Here is a 21932-nt window from a genome sequence, read left to right on the forward strand (position 1 = left end):
CTGTGTACCCATTTTATTGGGCAACTCTAATGTGTGTGTGTGTGTGTGTGAGAGACTTGAGTGCAGGTATGTGTGTCAGTGTACAATATATTTTCCATTCTGAGGTGACTGCGGTGTGTGTGGTAAGATGTCTGTCGCTCATTTTCACACCCCTATTGTTTTCCAGTTAGCCTGCAGATGTGGTGGGTACAGTCCCTGGTCGCGCTTTCACCACATCATACATGAACTGCCGGGGCATGGAAACAGATTGCTGTCTGTGAGTGTGTGTGTGTGTGAGGGACAGAATGGAAGTCCATGTGGTTTCTTTTCTTTATTTTTCATGCGAGTATTCAGCAGGGAAGCGTCCTGCCCTATCTTGGCCATCGCGGCGTCAAGAAAGCAGCCTCGCAGGACAACACATCTCTCAACCAGACAGAGGCCATCTCCTCCCCTCAGATCTCCGTCTGCCGCTGAATGACGAACTAAAGACTCCCGAGCAGCATTAGGGAGCGGAGGATGCAGACATGGAGACCCATGCTCATCCCTCAACAAACACACTCCCAAATGTGCCTCTTAACTGTTCTTTTTATCCCCCCCCCCTCCTCCGCGCCGCTCCGAGCCCGCAGAATGACTGACAAAGCCCCCAGTGATCTCTTTCTGTTTCCCCGGAGAGGAATTACATTTTCATGTGCCTGCATGTAATTTTTGTGTGTTTAAACACAGTAGCGTGTGTGAAAATTGTGGCTAATATTGCGGCAAATTGGAGGAGATTTTTTCCATTCCTATTCCCTCCGTCGTTCCGTGATTTGCAGATACACAATGTGCTCTGATAGATCGTTTATTCTTTCCTCTCCAAAGTGTGTGTACGCTTGTGTGCATGTGAATGTAAGAGAGGAAGGTTTGGCATGGGAAGAAAGGTAAAGCGCTGGATATTTGACTGCTTTATGCTGTGATTGATAGAGTAACCAAGGCAGGGAGCTTGTCTTAAGGGGGGAACGGAAGCATGAAGAAACAGAGGTACATTTCCATTCATCAGCCTTGGCCCTTTTCTCTCTCTCTCTCTCTCTTATGCCACTCTATCGCTCACACTCTCTCCCCATCTCTGTTTCAGATTTCAACTGGAGCATGGGGTTACACAGTCCGGTAGTTACAATAATGTGATTTATCATATTTCCCTTTTTCGCCGTCAACAGAACTACTGAAGTATGTTATCGGCTGTGTGATCAAAGGCGGTGTGTGTGGGTGGGTGTGAATGTGCCCCTAGCTCCGTTGTAGCCAATTTCAAACTGGAAGCATTTCTGACAAGAGTTGGTTGATTTAGCTCAAAACAACATGACCACATCATACGAAAAAAACAGCCCTGTTTATGTTCAGAGACACACACACACACACACACTGACATTCACAGGCACTCGTACACACTCCAGGCTCCGGGTGGCTTTTGTGGGCTGGATGACGGACCACCCTGGTGGCTGAATGTGCCCTCAGAAACAGGACAGATGCGATCAGCAGTCAGTCAGGTGTCTGTTTCTATCATGAAAGGTGAAATGTGTCAGTCGGACAAAGCCGTTCGTGGAGGGGGAGATGCGTTTCACTTTGGAGAATTTCCATTGTCTAAAAAGTTAAAGGAAAGAGTATGGAAATGTTTCTGGCATGTTGCTCAAGCATAAAATCACATGCAGGTACGGCACATAACAAATGCAGCAAAAGCATGTAAACAAACAGGCTTACATCGTTTGCCCTTGAGAAGGATGTTTTTCATGACTCTCACACAGAATCACTTCACTTCAAGATCCATACCCCGAGGTCTTCCCTCTCACTTCCTCCCCTTGCTCCCCGTCTCTTTCTTCTTGCCTCGCTGCCAATCCCTTTCTCACTCGCTCAGGTGGAGACTCTCACCAAACAAACAGCACATAATGGCAGTAAGCTCTGCACCTTTGAAGGCGGCTTACCCTTGAGGAACATTAGAGTAATAGATCTTTAGTGGAAATCAACAACCAGAGCCTTGCCCTGAAGGCAGGAGTTCTGCATTAGCGTTTGCAGGAGCCACACCTTGGCTGTCTCTTTTTTTTTTTTACAGTAACTATGACAGTAATGTCTTCAGTCGGATTCAGCCAGTCTGATCCTCTCCGCTTAGTGCTTTGAAACAGTTAAGGCCACGATGAAAGAGGATCTTTTTATTCCGCACAATGCCACTGGTAGTCAATGCTCGGGCGCCGCCTTAAAGAGGGCCTAAATGGTTGTGTGCATTAGTGTGTGTGTGTGTGTGTGTGTGTGAGGGTGAGGTCTAAGTGTGTTTTCTATCTGAATAGACTGACTGCTTTGGCATTCAGTTTCTCTCGTGGTCACACATGAGCTTGCACACACACACTCACAGGCATGCACACGCACACACAAAGAGTCAGGAAGGAGGGCACAATGCTGTCCTCCCCTCCTCCTTCCTCTAAAGATGTGTGTGTTTTTTTCTCTCTCTCTCTCTCTCTCTCTCTCTCTCTCTCTCTCTCTCTCTCTCTCCCAGACTTCCTGGGAGGGGTACACTGCCCTTTGTGTCCGAAGGCACTCTCTCTTTATCTTTCCCTCTCTTATTCTCTCTTTCTCTCATTCGCACAAAGAGCGAGGGAGAGGGCGAGGAGAAGTCTTTCACCTGGACAAGGAGGGCCACGGGGAGGACTCGGGCTACAAAAGAGCAGAGGAACAGACAGAGAAAGGGGAGGGAGGGAGGAGAAAAGGAGGAGATAACGAGACAGAAAAAGGGGAGATGCGTCTGTGTTTTTGTGTTCCCATGTTTTGTGCTCTTTTCCGCTCGTTGCGGTTTCGGGGAGAATGACAGGCGGATGTCTGGGTGGAGAGAGCGGCTGTTTAGTCTGAGGCCATGTCATGGGAAACATATTCATGCCCTCTGGGACTTATTCATACCCTGGTATACCGCACATACACACGTGCACGTACACACTCTATGTCCGCTCCCTGTCCTCCCACACACACACACACACACACCCTGTCATGAGACGGAGGGGGGCGTGGGGTGAAAGGTCAAGCACTTCAGTAATGGAACAGGAAGTGTTGGAACAGTCGGCACTACACAACATGCAACTGCCTCCAACATGTGGACAGGACTGACAGGCAGCTGTTGTGGGTAGGACCTAGCTTTGGAAGGCAGAAAGGCATTCGTAGCCCCGCCCCATAGTCCACTAATCTGTTGTTTTGGCGTGAATATTTTGTCTGGCTTTCATATATGTTTGTTACATGACATGTGCCGGTCTGCGTATTTTGTTTCTTCCCCGAAATCGAAGCTGACAGTTTATGCCACATGAAGGAAACGTTTCCTGAGCGTATAAGACAACCGCTCGCCGCAAGAAATCTGTTGAAATGATGGCAAAGATGTGTGGAAAAGGGGTTACAAATTTCACCACTTTTCCACACATCCTGAAAAGGTATCTCTTTACAGAGGTGTCTTTTCCCGCACGCCGATTCGAGGCAGATTCTCAGCGGCGGATACAACAGTGAATGAAACCCGATGAGTATTAGTGTCAGGCTCTATTATGACTTCATTTGGTTGAATGGCAGAAACAGGAGGACACTGGATCTAGTTAGAAGACCGCTCAAATCCACTCCTGGCTCGCTCCTCCTTTTACTGCCGCGCTCACAGATCTATGATCAGCTCATCTGCTCCGTATATTTAACAGTACCCGCGGATAACATCTCGACCTGAACTTAGATCAGCACTTGATGAAATCGTACCCCATACCGATGAGGACATGTGGCTGCTGTTGGTTTAAAGAGATTTAGTTTGGCCTCTCGCCATGCATGTAAAAAGTCCAGATTTCCTCTTTTGCTCCTTCTCAGACATGTAATAGAGACGCGAGCATGTCTGGCTGCAGTTGCAGAGGCTCTGCAGCGGCAGAATTCCCTCCAGCCTCCCTTTACGGCAGATGGAAAATACACCTGTGAAGCCCGGTCTTAGCAAGAATTATACTATTGACCTGACTGCTGTTTCTGCATTCAGAGCAGTTCACCTAACTAAATCCTGAAGAGTCATCATCTCTTTCTCTCCCTACTTCATTCATCTCTCCACCTTCTGTTTTATACATCCACTCCTCCACTCTCTGGGCATTCCTGTGCAGTTGCTATGTACAGTATGTGTGTGCCCTGAGCCGTGTGTGTGCACGTGTGCGACATTTAAGTGTGTCTGTGATTGCTTCTTTGTTCCCTTTAGCTAACTCCCGTCCCAGTGGTCCATTCTCCCGACCTAATCCCTGCGAGCATCGCTGTATCAGCGCTGCTCTGTGGGATGCTTTGATGCTGTGCAGGGGGATTGGATAGGGCATTAACCATCATTAAGTCAGTATGTGCATGTGAGTGTGTACATACATCCATGCTTGTGCAACGTGTTTGTATAATGTGCACATGGGGGTCTTGTGGGTATACGTGCATGTGTGTGTGTGTGTGTGTGTGTGTGTGTGTGTGTGTGTGTGTACATTGTTGGAAAGGGCATTAAGTATCATTAGCTCTTACTAGTCATCACCTGCACACACTGCCAGCCCCACATGAGCCACTTTAGTCGGCAGGCCTGGCCAGCGATCACACAGATAGGCAGACAGAGACAGACAGACCCATGTTGAGGTACAGGGGGAACTCAGAGAGCAATGTCCTACACACACTGCTATCAAATCTTGTGTAAACATTCTCCTTTATGTCTAGAGCTCACTATCTTTGTCATTTTACCCTTTACTTTTATTAAAATGCTAGAAAATGGGGAAAAATATTGATGTTTCCCAAAGCCCAAGGTGGCGTCATCAAATGTCTTGTTTTGTTCACAACTCAAAGATATTCAGTTTACTGTCACAGAGGAGTAAAGAAACCAGAATAAATTCACATTTAAGAAGCTGGAATCAGAGAATTTTGACTTTTTTTCCTTAAAAAATTACTCAAATCGATTATCAAAATATATGCCAATTCATTTAATAGTTGACAACTGATTGATTAGTTGTTGCAGCTCTAGAGACGTTTTCATCACAAAAGTAAGAATTAAACTTATAGCACCAAAGCTATATATGTGCTTTACAGATGGGAGAAACGAAAATGGCGACATGGAAGAGACACACAAGATGAGACGCAAACTATACAAACCACAAAGTATAAGACAGAGCTAAAGAACACAAGTTTTAAAACAGTTTTTGATTAATCATTTTTGCACTGATTGGGTTTCTCTTTGGGATCTAAAATTTGACAAGCAACAACATCAATAGCGAATCTAGTTTGCAGCAAACTGCATTAAACTCTGTCTTCTTGCATTAAGAAACTAAAACAACTTTTGGATGTGTGGAGACATCAAATCCTAAATTTGGTTTAAACCAATCTGCTCCTTTTAAGACAAACATTTGAAAATTGATTTTGTCTCAAGTATGTGTCATCCAACCTACGGCACGTACACTGACAGAAATGACAGCTCATAAAGTCACAGGTCGTGGATGCACATGTTTATATGCACGCACTCGAGCAGTTCGGGACATTTGTCGTGGCCTGGCCCAGGATTAGACAATGCCTTCTCTGTAGTTGGAAACGAGAGGGCTAGTGCACTTGCACAGATTCATGCACACACACTCACACACACAAACATTCCCATGGATTCCCAGGGTTGGAAAGGGGCTGAATAGGAATCTGGGCCACGCAGGCTTTCTGAATCCTCTCAGTCAGAAGCGGCCCTTCACCCCTCAACCACACGGAGCACATTCCTCGGCCCCGTGTCATACTTGCGTCACGCCACCATCACACGAAACATACAGATTTACATAATCAGTCGATTGGCACAGGTCTGACCCCACCGAATACCAACCACGGTTATGTTCGATCCACATGCAGGCATATGCACTCCACATTCTCCACTTTACTTCCATGATCTCCACCTCCTACTCCTCCACCCTAGTTCCCTTTAAGATCTTGTGTCGTGATTGCTTTCTCCTGTTTTCTAAAGGACAGGATATGGAGCGGCAGAGCACACTATGGCCTCTGTGTCTTCTCTGCCCGCCGCTCCCGAGGGAATTGTCATTGTTTCCATTGTCGTCCTCTACCTGCCTACCTGCCGTCTGTCCCTGAGCGACATTTAAAAGCCTCCCAGGTTGCTCTCAGGAAACCACAAACCGCTGCACTATCCAACGCTAACTGCCTATCCCTTCTCTCCAACACCTAAACACATAAACACACATGAATATCACTTTAGTAGCAGGCCGAAGTGGCTTTTTTTCTGCTGGTGTTCACCACTGGGCCTCCGGGGAGAGATGAGGAATTGACCACTTTGAGGCAAACACTTCAAAATTGCAGGAAGGAAACAAAGGAGTAAGGAGAGGAAAGATGTGCAGAAAAATGCAACTTTTAAGCAGATGACATACAGTATGTCAACTGTTTTCTTCCTCTGTAGAATGCCTGTAACTCTCTTCCCCAACTCTGATCACAGCTGCTAGTTAGTTGGCTTGTAGCCAAAGCACCTCCTCCCCCAACACACACACACACACACACACACCTTGAAAACATTTACCATTTGGCTTGGGTACACACCCTTCACTTTTATCCGCTGCCCTGAGCTATACGCATTCATTTAGATTTTTATAAGAGGCACATTGCACATCGGTGATCTTACACTTGGTGCTACATGAGCAGCTTCAACACCTGCTTTGAAGACACACACACACGCACGCATACACAAGCACATGTATGGATTGTTCTATCTAAAGGCCAGAGGAAGCAGGTGAGGAAAGGAGAATAGGTGGGGGGAGGAAGGATAGATAGAGAGAAAGAAAGAAAGAGAGGGAGGGCAGCGTAGTTGAGGCAGGGGGGCTGCCATAGACGTCTGGAGCCAGGACACTGATGCTGGAGCTGATAGCTGCTGTATAGAGAACCCTCCAATGATAGTACATACACACACACACACACACACACACACACACGCAAACACACACACTGTTGTCTTTTCTCTGCAATTCTCTTATTTTTGTTCATTTTTTCCTCTCAAATCCTCCTCCCCCTCCATCCCTTACATTCTCTCTCTCTCTCTCTCTCTCTCTCTCTCAGACACGATGTTTACAGTGTGACCCCCGGTCGCTCGTGATAGGAATCATTCCAGCAACATAATGGCTAAATGACACGCACACGACTGGCACAGTCACGGCCACCACACAGGGGCAGGATGTTGTCAACCGCATGTGTATGCACAGTGTGTGTTTTCCAAATCTTCACCAATTTCTAATTCCTCACCTTCCTCCCTCGTCACTCCTTTTTCTTCATCTTCCCTCTCTCCAATTTTTCTTACACTCTTTGCTTCACCTCCACTTGCTAGAAAATAAAAATAAAAAAACCTCAGCAGTCTGGGTGGTCTTCGCACACGCACACGCACGCACACACACACTCCTTGGTTTCCCTCTGTCTGGTAATGTGCTAGCTGTGGTTTCCTGGCCTCAGCCAAAACACCGTTAGAAGTTCGCCGCACTCACCGCTACCACAAAGCATCACCTAATCGCTGCTCAACTACAGTCACAGACCAGCCGCGGACACACACACACACACACACACTCTTTTCCTCTTACACACACACGATGATGACCACTGAAGGAAGTGTGAGATGTTTGAACACAAGCACCTGACAACCTTAGCAACAGCCTATGTACAGTACATCATCGACATGTCAATGATTTTCCAACATGATTGAATATTTGATGTATAGCCTACGTCTATCAAGGGGCTAACATTCGTGACAGACGGGTATTTATTGTGTCACTTGAAGACACATCTTATGACAAGTTCCCTCGCTTGCAGCTACACATAAAACAGCAGCGACCCCCGATGTACATACTGTACGCAGCGTTCTCAAAGTCAACACACACTTGCACAGACACACACCCTTGGGCACTGTCTTTCCTCTCTAATCTGATATCAAAGAGAAGGTCTTTCAAAGCGTCTCACATGACAGTTCATTTCATGTGTTGCCCACGGAAACGATTTTTGTCATAAATCTCTACCCACTCTGCTGCTGCTCGGGGGTTGCTCGGGGCACCTATCGCCTCCGAATAGTTAAATTCCTTTGCAGAGTCAACCTGTATTGGCCTCAGTGTTGTAATACAATAGCTTGATTAGTATTCCATTATGTGTCGGCCTATAGCAGTGCAGTGGGGTCGTCCAAATGTGCAAAAAAAACACTAGAAAGTAAGAGTGAATCATGCATAGCCTGGATTGCCCTCTCGGCCACTATAGCATGAACAGTTGTGCTCACTTTGAAGAGCTCTCCGATGACACGGGTGAATGATGTCATATACTTTCACAGCGTTGTGTGGATGTGGTTTGTAATGTGGACTGTTCCCAAGCAAATCCCTGTGACCTCGGCAGCCTACAGTATGTGCCGGGAGGCTAATCCAGCCTCCGCAGCGCAGCGGGGCGTGCTGGACAGTTCGACAGATCCTGGTGGGGTTTGGACCGGCTCTCCGCTGTTGTAACCTTTTATACTCCAGGACGAAATGAGAAACTGTAGCCTGCCGTGCTGGGTTCTTCTGAGTTGTGTGTGTGTGTGTGAGCATGTGGGCAGGGATAGGAAGGGGAGGTTGTTTTGTTTGTGTTTGATGATTTTTATCAGTGAGCCATAAGAGAAATCTATGATTCTCTTATCTTAATATGTTGCGGCATCTCTCCTGCTGCTCTTTCTTCTCCCCTCTGCAGTATAATGTGTATATGTATGTGTGTCACTGTGTGTGTGGGCATGTGCGGTTGGTCTCTGAGTTTATTTATCTTATTCTAAATCAGCCCTCAAACTCACTAATTGGTCCAGTTCCACTGTTAGGTAACGAGGGGAAATGAGCAATTACTCTTGTGTTTGTAGGGAATGAGAATGTTTGTGTGTGTATATATGTGTGTGTGCAGTGTAGACTTTCACAGAGGGAGTCTCAGGTCATCACTGTTCTTTTTTTTTTTTTAGAGGAAGACTGAGAGGCTCAACTAACACTCTCCGTCTCAGATTCATCCCTCCTTGTGTGTGTGAGTATACGTGCTGGATTAGCTGTGTGACATGCCCCAGTGTTGGGCCAACCATCTGATGTTCTCATAGGTAGAGTGATTCCTGGATGGAGTAAGAGGCTGTATTTCACCTCCATAAACTCTACATGTGTTTTAACTCTCAAACGAACGCAGTGAAATCTGGCCGTCGCGGGCTCCCATGACAGCCGAAGAGCCGGGCATCACTCAAGCAGTCTTATATGTGTCTCTTTTAGAGCCGTTTGCTACATAAACTGTTGATCTTTTCCTCCCTCCCCTCTTAACTCTGTCCCTCCACTCATGTAATACTTGTAGAGCCCCTAGTGAGCAACTGCTCTATCACACCCTGTTTCCTGGATTTGACTTCTATCACTTCAATATCAGTTATCACAAAGTGTCCCTAATCTGTCCTCAGAGGCTTTTTACGCAGTGAAGCAATTTGAAAGATCTGGCTTTAAGCCACGGCAGGGTGGCGTAAGAAACTGCTCAGATCTGCTGTCTTTTACATGATATAAGTCTAAAGATTCTCTTATTGCTTGTAAAAAACTCTGTTGTGGGTGAAGTGGGCTTAATTCCTGCAGCTTATTAATGCAAAAACTGTTGATAAGAATCGTGTTTCTTATTGTATTTACAGAGTGTGGCACTTCTAAACACATACTCACAAATCCTAATTCAAAAAAATCAGTCAAAGGAGTGAAAGAAAGTCCTTCAAAGGATATCAAGCAAAAAGAAAATAGAGATTCCAATTTTTTTTTTTTTTTTTTGGTATCAAACAGCCGTGAGATACAGATTAGTGACATACAACTGACATCTGTGTTCAAACACTTCCTCTTTCACACACACACACACACAAACACATGCTTGTGTCAGCTTGCACACACACACACACAAACACACTCTGCATACATGTGCACAAAGGCACACACACATGCGCACACTCTCACGCTGGGTCTCCAGTTGGTGCTCAGAAACCTGATCCTGAAAGAAGTGGTCCAGTAATTTTGCCATAGTGGTCAACACACACCAACACACACATGTTCCCTCTTGGCCCTGTCCGTTTTTATGTACGTGCGGATTCTGCTGCTGTTTCCTCATGGTCACACATCTAAGTGACTATTTTTAAAAGTAAGTTATCCCAGCTTGACTAGCTTTTTTTTTTCAATTACAAATGAATGATCAAAAGTTGCGGTCGGGACTCCCGATTGGCGGGCACGCTTTTATTTTACATAGGAAACAAATTGGCACTAAAATCATGATGAATGAGAAGGGGAAGTTGGGGATCAAAGAGAATGACTTAGGGGTGAGACACAAAAATGGAAACACAAGGAAAGGATGATTGGGGTCAGGACAAAGTGAAAGGCCTGGAGGTGGAAAGGTTAAAGTGAAAGATAACACACCTAGGAAGTGTTATAACAGTAACATGTGGTACTCACAAATAAGTGGTGAGAGGGCTGAGGTTGGCCGGCACAGACGATAGTCCCAACTCCGAGCAGTCCACCATGACGAAGATCCCGTCTTCTTCGCACTGGCACGGAGACGGGCACAGCGGTGCCGCCGGCCCCTGTCTGTCCTGGATCCGTCCGTACCCCCACACTCCGGGGGCGGACCCCCAAACTCCTCCGGCCACGCAGAGAAACAGAAGCACGGGCAGCATGTCTGACTGTCCACCTGTCCTGCAACTACACCTGTAGAGATTTCTGTCTTCGTCCTCTCTTGGTGTTTGAAGAGGCAGCTTTGATCAAGCTTTCTTTTCCAAATAGTCCTCCTGGCTCTGTGTAACTGTCTTTTCCTCCTGTGCAGGTTGTCCACACTGTAAATCTGTCCCTGTCACAAGCTCAATTTCAGCATCTCTCTATTTCTCTCTCAGTCACCACTTCATCCCCAGGGGTTAACTTTGTTCTAGCTTCTTGCCCCTCTTGCCTCTCACTCTGCCCTCTCCTTTCTCACTGTCTTTCTCCCCCAAGCTTAGTCCCTCTTTCTCCCTCTCTCTCTCTCTCTCTCCCTCTCTCTCTCACTCCTTGTATATATCTCTTGCTCTCTCTGTCTCTCTCTCCTTACCTATTGTAGAAGGAGCGCATGAGTTGTGAATGAGCCACCCTCATTGGCCCACAATTTAGGGATGGGCTGGAGCATCTCCGGAAAGTAGGAGGGGCCCGCAATTCTCAAAACTCTTCCCTCTCTTTCTCCCTCTCTTCCTTTTCCCCCTTGTTTTACTTTTGCCTGGAAGCTCAATGTGAAGAAAAAGAAGAGTGTGTGTTTAATTTGAGGAATGGAAAAGAGGAGGAGGTACAGTGGTGGGAGACAAGATAATGAGAGAGAGTGTTTATAGCTGAATTAAGAGAGAGGATGAAAGAGTGTGTTTGGCTGTGTGAGAGAGAGATGCAGAGGGTCAGAGTGTGTGACTGGGAGTGACTGTTTGGAGGAAATTGGAATTCTGACACTTCAGCACCCCTCAGTCCCCCAGAAAGAGCCAAATCCAGTGTCTCGTAAGTCACACCTTCTCAGGTTTCCGCCTGCTGGAATGTCGCGATCGCACACGTGCACGCGCTTGCATGCACACACGCACATGGGACACCCGTAGAAAATAACAGATTATGAGTGACCGGCGCAAAGGAGCTCGCATATCCATTTCACATACACACACACACACTCCGGTCTACAGAGAGAAGAGTGTGGATTTGTGAAGAAGTGTCAGCTGCCTCGGGGCTAAAGCCTATCTGTATTTCACAGTCGGTGCAGTTTTTCCACAGATTCTTGAAAATAATCTCACCCGACCTCCCTTTCTTTTATTACAACACATAATTCTTGCCTGCATAGATTTTATATTAAAATTTAGGTCTGTGCTTTCCCCGATACACTGAGGAGGGCTATATACACTACACAGTCTCACGGCAGTTCGTGGAATAGTCACGAAATTGAATCTATTTGATTTGTGTACATAGATGCACAACAACACGTGACGCATGTCAATTTCCACTCGGGTGTTGTCAAAATAAAACTACTTAGTCAGGTTTAGGAATAGATTGACTTGGTTAGGCCTAGGCAACAAAACGACTTAGGAAAAGAGTAGTTTGGGGTTAAAGTAACACCGGAAGTGCCGTCACTTCAGTACGGAAGTTCCGTGACAAAAGCTACTTAGTAAGCTTTAGAAAACTATTGTGGTTTGGGTTCAAATTACTCTGGAAGTGCTGTACAGAGGTTACGTGGCAAATAAATCAACTTTGACTTCCGGTTTCACACGGGACACGAACACCGGTGTCCTGGGCGAAAGTCCTGTGTTTTTTGACCCACTCTTCTACCCTACTCCTTCCTAGGCGGTGTTCGCTGCTTTTCTCATACATCACAAAAAAAATGTGAAATTTGTGTCTACGTAAACGAATCAATACATTCAATTTCGTGACTATTTCACAAACCGCCGTGCGACTGGGCTGACATACAGCCGGACAAGAATGCCATAAGATTAGACTCTCTGCTTCATATGTTACACAACTTTAAGCTTTACATGCTGAGCACCTTTAAGCACAGGATGTTGCACAACCGCCTAATGAATGCATTCTATAATTATAACAAATCATAGAAAGAAAAACTGGCTTGCAATTCAAAGCAGAGCCTACTTTATTCCATCCTTTTGTTCGATTCTCCCAGCGGCATGTCCCAAAGCTGCAGTATAGGGAGGGGAGATAATTCATTTGCCCAATAAAAGAGAATACTACAACAAAAACACTGCGCCGATTGATGATTCAGATGCATTTGAGAAATTTAGGGGAAATCCTTAATGGGGTTATAGCGTTAAATTACACCTCATAACTCAAGTTTTGATGATTGCCGTGTTTTACGACAGGGATTATATGGTCTTCCATGAGTTGATAAAATCTGACAACCGCTGCGGCTCATGAAATCTTTTCAAACCCCGCTGGATTAACTCAAAAATGCATGGTTGTCAATGTAGAAAACAAGGTTGTTCTCTTAGTTCCTGGAAAGTTGAGCCTTGAGGAACCGAGGCTTTCAATAGACAGAACAAAGAACAAAGATGAAACGTGAATTTATGACGTGCAAATTCCCATAAACAAGCCTTGAAAGTTGCATAGACACTGGGCTTAGAATCAGTGCACACTATGCTATAAATATAAATATATATATAAATGTCTTTGCAGCCAGTTTGAGTTTGTCTACCCCTCGGGCCGGTCTGTCCGTCTCTCTCTTCTGTCTTTCTTTCTCCACCATTCTCTGTAGGCTGAATAGTTTCTCATTAATTAATTAACATTCCTATGCCACTGTGTTTTCTGAGGGGCCTTTGTTATGTCCCCACAAAAACTCTTTCAGAGCTGTTCTTCACAGAGTCTCTCCCTCTCTCTCTCTGCTCTCTTTTCTCCCTCTTTGTAGTGGAATGTGCGTTGTTGCTCTCTCTGTCTATTGTCGGTTTCAAAATGTTGCGTGATTCAACCGATGTTTTATGGTATATGTTTCTTTGTGCAAGATGTACAGACTCTTTAGCACCTTGCGTGATCTTACAGTACACCCACGTACATTCCCACAGGCACATATACAAAAACATGCACATGCTCCTCATACACCTGCAAACTCTTCCACTCCCTGGGCTCCCTCCACCCTTTCCCCCTCTTGCGCGCCGAGCTCTGTCATCTTTTTAAATGCTCTTTAATTGTCTGGCCCTAGGGGAGCCCTAAAACACACGTACACTGTAAAAAAGCTGCATGTCTGGTCTGCTGCCTGTCTCTCTCTCTCTCTCTTATTGGTCTCTCTATCTTCTTCTCATTTCTTATCCTTCTTCCCTGCAGTCACAAATATGCAGAAAACCACACATGGCGCTGCTTACTGTTAGAAAAGCCAGTCACGTATTTGTTCAAATTGCACCTGTTCTGACAGTTCTGATGGATGTCTGAAAGGTTGAATGTGAGTCAGAGTGATCCAGTTTGCTCCTACGGGCGACTTCTCGTATCGGTCTAACACTGCAGCACCTGATTTCACTTCATTTTCAAACAAAGAGGTGAAAAGAGTCTTTAAATGTGCAAAATTTAACATCCAGAGCATTATTATAGTTGTAAACAACTATTTGCTATGTAGAGATATAGCGGAGTAGTGTCAACCTGAGCAGAGAATGAAGTCGCTCTCCCTCTATGTGTGTGTTGTAATCAGAGCTTCTCTGTGCTTTGTTGACATAGCCGAGCCGGCTGTGCCTGCTTTTAGTGCATGTTCGTGCATGTGAGCGTGCCCCACTGGCTAGCTCACGGCCGCTGCTTTGCACTGCTCTCATAAGGCGGTTACAGCTGATAACGCCATCCTGACCAACGGCGTCGTCATGGAAGCGTAGCGCCCACCCTCCGGTCTCCCTTTAGGATTAACACTGTTATCTCTGTCAGCACTTTCGCCATTGTTTGCACTGTTTAGTGCTGTTAGCAGCGTTAGCTGTGAGCCGAGGCTTGTCGTCTCCATGTTGAGAGCCGTTGAGAGGCAATAGAAATGCTTCCAATCTCACAATTAGAACATTTAAAAAATTTGTTTATAAAGCAGTTTGTAGGAATCTAGACGCATATTCTAAGGCACATGGATAATACATATATTTGTATGTACATGTGAAAACGATTTAGTACTAAAGAACCACAGCAGTGGCAGTGTATTTTTGAGCAGAGCTGCTACTGATCCCTTAGCATCAGTCATTTTAACTCAGCTAGGCTAGCATTCAGCATGCTTTCTAACTTCACATAGAGACATAAAAATGGCATCTACAAGTTTGCCTGATACTGTGTGAGGTGAAAAAAGTGAATGATGTGACATTCCATGATGTGTGCGTTGCACTTTAGTGTTTCTTTCAGCATCACATTTAGTCCGTTTTAATCAAAATCAACTCAAACTGGTGCGGTTCAACTCCTGGTGCGGTTCGTTTCGGCGGTTGTGATGCAGTGATTGTACTCTGGTGCGGACCAAAACAATCGAACCAAGACCGCTTCCGAGCGGTGGTCTTGAGATGGACACACGTAAACGACAGGTTAATATGAGTGGGAGAGAACTGACCTGGACTTCTGCAAAAGTCCGATGTTTGCTTGACATCTGAGCCGAAGAGAACACACAGAATATGCGAAATAAAGTCAACAAAAAAATAGTCAAATTTATAAAGTCATTCGAGACAAACTGGAGGAGAAGGGATTCATGCGCACAGCAGATCAGTGTTGACTCAAAGTGATAAAACTTTGACAGCAATATTTAAAAGTCTGCGATTTTCTACATACAAGTAGCAGCACTCGAGATGAAAAAGATAAATCCGAACCAGACTAAGTAGAAAACGAACCAAAAGTATCACTTTCACTCTGATTCGGACTAGCCAAATGAACTATTGCTTGTGAAAGCGCTCTTAGATCAATGAGCACTGTGTGTCAATCAATAATGTTCATATCACACATTTTTTTTTAGATATGCGGGGTCTAATCAAATTCTTCTCAGGGCTCCAGAAAGGCTTGGTCCGGCCCTGAGTTGAATAATGGCTCAAACACACACACACACACACACAGTTGTTAGCATGTGTGCAGACATTTGCACATGCCGCTGAAAAACTATGCGTGCGCTCATATTCTCCCTCTCTCTCTCTCTCTCCTTCTTTCTCACACCCACTCCCTCGCTCACACACACGCTTTCAAACAGTCTGCATCAGATCAAAGCCAGAAGCTTCCTCCCTTCTCCTCCCCCCATCCTCCCTCCCTCCCTCCATCTCTGGGCTGTAAACACTATCCAAGCAACGGCAGCCTTGAAGACACAAAGACAAGTAGCTACCTGACACCTGACACTAACTTTAGAGCACTCACCGTGGTCTACCTGGTAAGAAAACACACATACACACACACACACACACACACACACACACACACACACACACACACACACACACACAGGGCTACCTGAGCTCCTTGCAGCAAGAAGAGTCCATTCAAGGAGAGAACAGAGAAAGTAGCCGTGCAATCAACCCCCCCACGCCCCCAACACACACACTCCATCCCACCTCACCTCCTCACCCACATCCCCTGCCACACCCCCCCCCCCCTCACAAAACCACTTCCCCACCCTACCCCTGCACATCCCACACCTTCCAGTACCTCTCCAAATCTAAGCCAGATTATAAAAATCAACACAAGTGTGTGTCTATTTGTGCACACTTGCATGTGTAGATGCATGTGCTCACAATCACAAATGTGCCTGTCTGTATTTGTGCAGAGGCAATTGAAGGCCAACTCAGGTATACTCAGCGGAAGCAAGTGAGACGCCGTGGCTCGTCAGTGGCGGCAGCCTAGGTGTGTACTCTGGCTTTTCATGTGAAACCACCTGAAAGCCAACAAAAGGTCCCTCTCCTTCCCTCCATCCCTCCATCCCTCCATCCCTCCATCCCTCCATCCCTCCATCCCTCCCCCCCCCCCCCCCCCCCCCCCCCGTCCCCCCCCCCGTCCCTCTCTCTTCCTCTCTGCATCTCACAGTACAAAGGAAAAGAAATGAATGAAAGAAAGGGAGCAGCGGCGGAAGGGGGATGAGGTAAGGGGATGAGGATGCAAGGGTGGGGCAGGGTGGGTGGAGAGGAGGGGCTGGGGCTGGGGGGTGTTGGCGAGTGGGCAAAACGGGTGGAGGTATTTTTTTCTGTGTGTTTGTAGTTTGTGTGGGACAATAGTAGGCCCGGGGGGAGATGTGGTTAGTCATGGAGTTCAGCAAAGCAATCCATCACTGACTAAGAGCGCTTCACCTCATCTGGAGGAACGGAGGTTTGTGTCTCACGTCCAGAACTGTTATTGAAACAGCATTTGTATTTTGATGCATTATTTCAAATTAAAGTAGTAAAAAAAAAAAAAACTCAGTAATTTGGTTATACACTACAACTGTTGCATTTTATCAAGATTTCATAAGCATGTCAGCAGCATAATAATCCAGATAAACTCAAGGCTTAAAGGTTCTATATACAGGATTCAGAGCATTAATAGAGCAGCACACAACTATTTGCAATGTAAAGGTATAGAGGACTAATGTCTACCTGAACAGAGAATGAAGTCACTCTCCCTCCATGTGTGTTGTAATCCGAGCTTCTCTGTGCTTTGTTGACATAGCCGGGCCGGCCGCTTGTGCCTTTTTGTGCATGTAAGCGGCTAGCTAATGGCCGCCGCTCTGCACTGCGCTCATATGACAGTTACTGCCGACCCGCGGTGGCACGGACACATAGCACCATCTCTACGCTTCCCCCTCAGGTAAACACTGTTGGCTCTGTCAGCATTGTTTCCGTTGTTTGCACCGTTATCTGCCGTCTCCATGTCGAGAGCCGTGTTGAGGCAATAGATATGCTTTGAATTCTGTATTGAGCACCTGCAGGAATTTGGTCATAAACCAAAGTGTTGGACAATTTAACATTTTGACCTGAGGATGGTGCTAGAGAACATAAATGTGTACCACATGTGATGACAGTCCATCCAATAGTTGACATGACATTTCACTCAAAAACCATAAATTTGAACCTCATGACGGTGTTAGAGAAAAAAGTCAGGGGATCACCAAAGTCAGCAGGATTTATCCTCTGGGGACCATGAATGTTTGTACACAATATCATGGTAATCAATCCAATAGCTTTTGAGATATTTCCATCAGCCGACTGACCGATAGACGTTGCCATCCATAGAGCCACATCGATAGCATGGCTAATAAAAACTGTCAACGGTCTCAGAGTTGAGTAGCTTTTAAGAGACTTTTCACACAATTGTATACGCAAGACACAACAATGAATATATTATTAAATTCTGACAGCTCAGACAAGTATGTTTATTCCAACATATACATATATAACATATATTTGTATTAGTTTATATGAAGATATTTGCATAACACATGATATCAGTATTATACGGGTGTAAAATAGAAGCAGTATTAGTAGCATCACCTACTGACACAGAAAAAAGTTGATCAAAAAAAGTAAATAAATATGCCACTAAAGTATTGCGACAATAACAATATAACTAAACATCTCAGTGAAATACAATATGTTATACGGTTGCTTTAATTTTTTACTCTCATTGGTGCAATAACTAACAATAGACATAAGAGGGAGCCCCTCACACGCTGGAGCAGATACATTCAGGTGGAGAAAGTAAAGTATTAACATAACTTATTTCACGGCCAAAAGCAGCAAAGGAGAACACACCTTCAGTATGTTTCGACATTATTGAAAGAGTGTCATCTTATTTAATTTATTATTAGGATAATACTGTGCACCAAGATAGTATCATACCATGAAAACACATCAAACAATATATCTGTGTATTAAAATAAATAATTGATTCAATCCAGAGTGTACTATGTAAACATGCCCTTGTTGGCTAAATATCCCCCAAAAATGATCTTAAGAGGGTAGTTAACTTTAAATGTGCGACACACAAACACTTTCCCCTTACATTAAGATGTCTCTGTCATAAGACAAAGCTTTCTTGTGTTTTGATCTCCACTCTGCTTGTTTTCTCTGCGGTGACAGTGTGACATACGAGGATTAATATGATGAAATAGGCTGACTGCAGCAGACAGGTCTGCACCTGTACGCTGCCAAATGAGAGACACTCCACTCCGTTTGATGCTATTCTGAGAGACGCCAGTGGCGCTGCAATCAGACGGTGTGTTTGTGAGTGAGTTTGTAGGTGTTTGTCTGTGTGACTGTTAACACCTGTAAATACTATCTATAAAAAGCTGATTGATCTGGAAATAAATCACCGTGGCAAAGCAATCGTGCCTCTGTATGTGTGTGTGTGAGTTCATGTCCGGATGTGTGTTCGTGTGCACTCACTTGTGCGTGCATGTGTGTGCGAGTGATGAATGTTTGTGCCGTCGTGCCCAGTTCTGCTTGATGGTATCAGCCGTTGTCAGTGTGGAGGGAGACTGATGTGGAATGTTAACAGTGACTGAAAGTATTGGACTGCCTCCATAGAGTCCCATTCATGCAGAACCCAGATAGGACCGGCAGGAGACTCAACACAATGTAGTGAGAGATGAAGAGAGGAGCCGTATTATTGTAGGGTTCACACTAGACCCAAGTGCATAGCAGCAGCTGACAGATTGCAGCTATAAAAACAGAAATTAGGCACCCATGGGAAGAATGAAACGTATCATCAATGAAAGCATGATTATGATAATCTTATTAAATCATACCATTATTTTGTGGGAACTGCTCTTTATGGGCTATAAGTGCAGACTTTTGAGTTAGATGATGAAATGGCGCCATCTGCAGCCAAAAGTCAGAACAGCAGCAGGTCAAGAGCTGGACAACCAGCTGATGGCGACAACCCTCTGGCCTCACAGTCTGCAACATCATTCATAAACTAAAACTCCCTACGTTTTAGATATACAATGGCAGAAGCTGAGATTAGTGCTCTTTATGAATGTTTGCAAATAAATGTACTGTTGAATTCACAGGCAACACAGTCAAATTGGACAATGATAGAAACTCCTTGAACCCCCCAGTGTGTCAGGATGGGGGACCACACCTCGGCCACTCTGAACCTGAGCACTGGAACACCACAGGGGTGCGTCCTCAGTCCTTTTCTCTACTCCCTCTTCACATATGACTGCTCAACTATTCACCCCACCAACACCATGGTCAAATTTGCAGACGACACTGCTGTAGTAGGACTGATAACCAACAACAACGAGACAGCCTACAGGGAGGAGATCCAACATCTGACACAATGGTGTTCCCATAACAACCTGGATTTAAACACAACAAAAACAAAAGAAATGATAATAGACTTCAGGAGAGCAAGACGGGTGGAGCACTCTGCCCTCTGCGTACGTGGAGAGGAGGTGGAGAGGGTGGACTGCTTCACGTACCTCGGAGTCCACATTTCGTCAGACCTCACCTGGTCCAAAAACATCTCTCATCAGGTGGGGAAGGCCCAGCAGAGACTCTACTTCCTCCGGAAGCTGAAACAGGCTCACCTTCCTCAACACCTGCTGATCAATTTCTATCGGGCAACCATTGAGAGCCTCCTGACCTACTGCTGCACTGTGTGGTTTGCTAGCTGCACAGTGGAGAACAGGAGGGACCTGCAGCGGGTGGTGAGGATGGCGGAAAAAGTGATTGGGACCACATTACCCCCCCTCAGTGACCTATACACTGGTCGGCTCTGTAAGAAAGCCAGCTGTATCTCCAAAGACCCCACCCACCCTGGACATGTACTGTTTGCTCCCCTTCCCTACAGGACAATTAAAACACACACCAACAGACTACGAAACAGCTTTTACCCACAGGCTGTCAAGTGTGTAGAACCCCCCCCCCCCCCCCCCCCAAAGGCTGAGGACACTAGCTGCTGAACCATAATTTGCACTTTATGATGATCTACTTATTTATTGTTCTGTGACTGAATGTTTTAATGTTTGTTTTTCACTGCAAAGAGCTGCTAAACTGTTTTTCGTTGTTTTCAATGACAATGACAATAAAGTATCTATCTATCTATCTATATCTAAAGATAAAGCTACAAAATTATTTAAGCAGTATTTTTTTTATTAAAAACATATGTATTCAACAATGTATAAAGTACAAAAATACGTTTTTTTTAATCTTTTTTTAGCATTGGTAACTGTAATGTGTTAACTGAAAATAATACAAAATAAAATGTTGTAAAAAAATCAAATCAAATAAATAATGGAAATTTGTAATTCCAGGGAACAAGTCCCTCAAAGTATAATATGTTGAAAAAAAGTTGTAAAAAAGTCATTGTATAGTATGTCGTAAAAAGTGATCAAATAGTCATAGTATAGTATGTCGATAGACGTCATTGTATGGTAGTATAGTAACTGCTATTAACTATAAGTACATTTACATTTATTTTAACATTAACATTTATGATATCCACACATGCGTTTTTAATTCTCAGGTTGAATGTGGGAGGAGCTATGCTACCAATTATGTGAGGTCACCAAGCTCCATGTACATTTAATAAGAATGAGAAAGGTGAAATTCGTCCCACGACAAAAAAAAACAGGAACACAAAATCAATCAAAAATAATTAAAATGACCTGTTTGGATTTACTAAAACTTCGTCATATCTGGTGATGATACATTTGTAATCCAACTGGCATTTTTCATGGGGGACATTTTGACATGTCACAGTAGTAAAAGCATTGGTATAAACACTAAAATTAATAATAACTAGGGCTTCAACTTACGATTATTTTCATTGTTGATTAATGTTGATTATCTTCTCGATTAATCGATTCGTTTTTTGGTCTAGAAAATGTCGGAAAATGTCGATCAGTGTTTCCCAAAGCCCAAGATGACGTCCTCAAACGTCTTGTATTGTCCACAACTCAAAGATATTCAGTTTACTGTCATAGAGGAGTTAAGAAACCAGAAAATATTCACATTTAAAGGGACTATTTGTAACTTTGTACGCGCATAAATGTAGCGGGTCGTCACACATGCGCGCTCGCATATGCGCGTTCGCGTGTAGCCGCTGTACCCTCCTCCTCTGCCTGCTCGCCTTCACTCAGACAGCTCAGCTCACTCCACCTAGAGAATGTACAGGGGACGTTTGTGCAGAAATAACTGCTGCAGCTCCTCCAGACCAACAGAGGTTTTCCGTGTCTTGTGAAGTGATGGAGCTCTACAGAGATTTACGTTGTCTTCTCGTTACCGACCGGGTGCCGGTGTCTCCTCTGCTCTCTCCGGCTGCGGGCGGAGAGAGCAGAGGAGACACGCTGGAGCGCCCCGCTGCCTCAGCCTGCACTTAGGCAGGAAAAGCCAACACTAGGATCAGATCTAAATCATGTTCATGGAGAGACCTTCGTCTGGTCAGCTAACATTACTGCCAAGCAGCTGAAATATAGAGTGATATTGTGGTTTTAGCTGACTTGTGTCGCCTCATTGTTTTGAGCGATGCTCGTTCAGGTATATTGAGAGCGAGCAAGCGCGAGCC

At 45.0% G+C, this 21932-nt stretch overlaps 1 protein-coding gene and 1 long non-coding RNA gene across 2 annotated transcripts in view; one reads left to right on the forward strand and one right to left on the reverse strand.

Moving 5' to 3' along the window:
• Window positions 1–12272, reverse strand: part of lgr6 (leucine-rich repeat containing G protein-coupled receptor 6) — a 42705-nt gene extending 30433 nt beyond the window's left edge. The window contains exon 1 of the mRNA XM_074644241.1: window positions 10428–12272. Coding sequence (XP_074500342.1) covers window positions 10428–10648 — 221 coding nt within the window. The 5' untranslated portion in view covers window positions 10649–12272. The remainder of the gene's footprint in view (window positions 1–10427) is intronic.
• LOC141772819 (uncharacterized) lies at window positions 8948–16399 on the forward strand. The gene is made up of 3 exons (XR_012594958.1): window positions 8948–8997; window positions 15649–15822; window positions 16216–16399. It is a non-coding gene; the product is annotated as an uncharacterized LOC141772819 (long non-coding RNA).
• The last annotated feature ends 5533 nt before the right edge of the window (window positions 16400–21932 follow it).

The sequence above is a fragment of the Sebastes fasciatus genome, chromosome 8 (assembly GCF_043250625.1).
Source record: "Sebastes fasciatus isolate fSebFas1 chromosome 8, fSebFas1.pri, whole genome shotgun sequence".
Lineage (NCBI taxonomy): Eukaryota > Metazoa > Chordata > Actinopteri > Perciformes > Sebastidae > Sebastes > Sebastes fasciatus.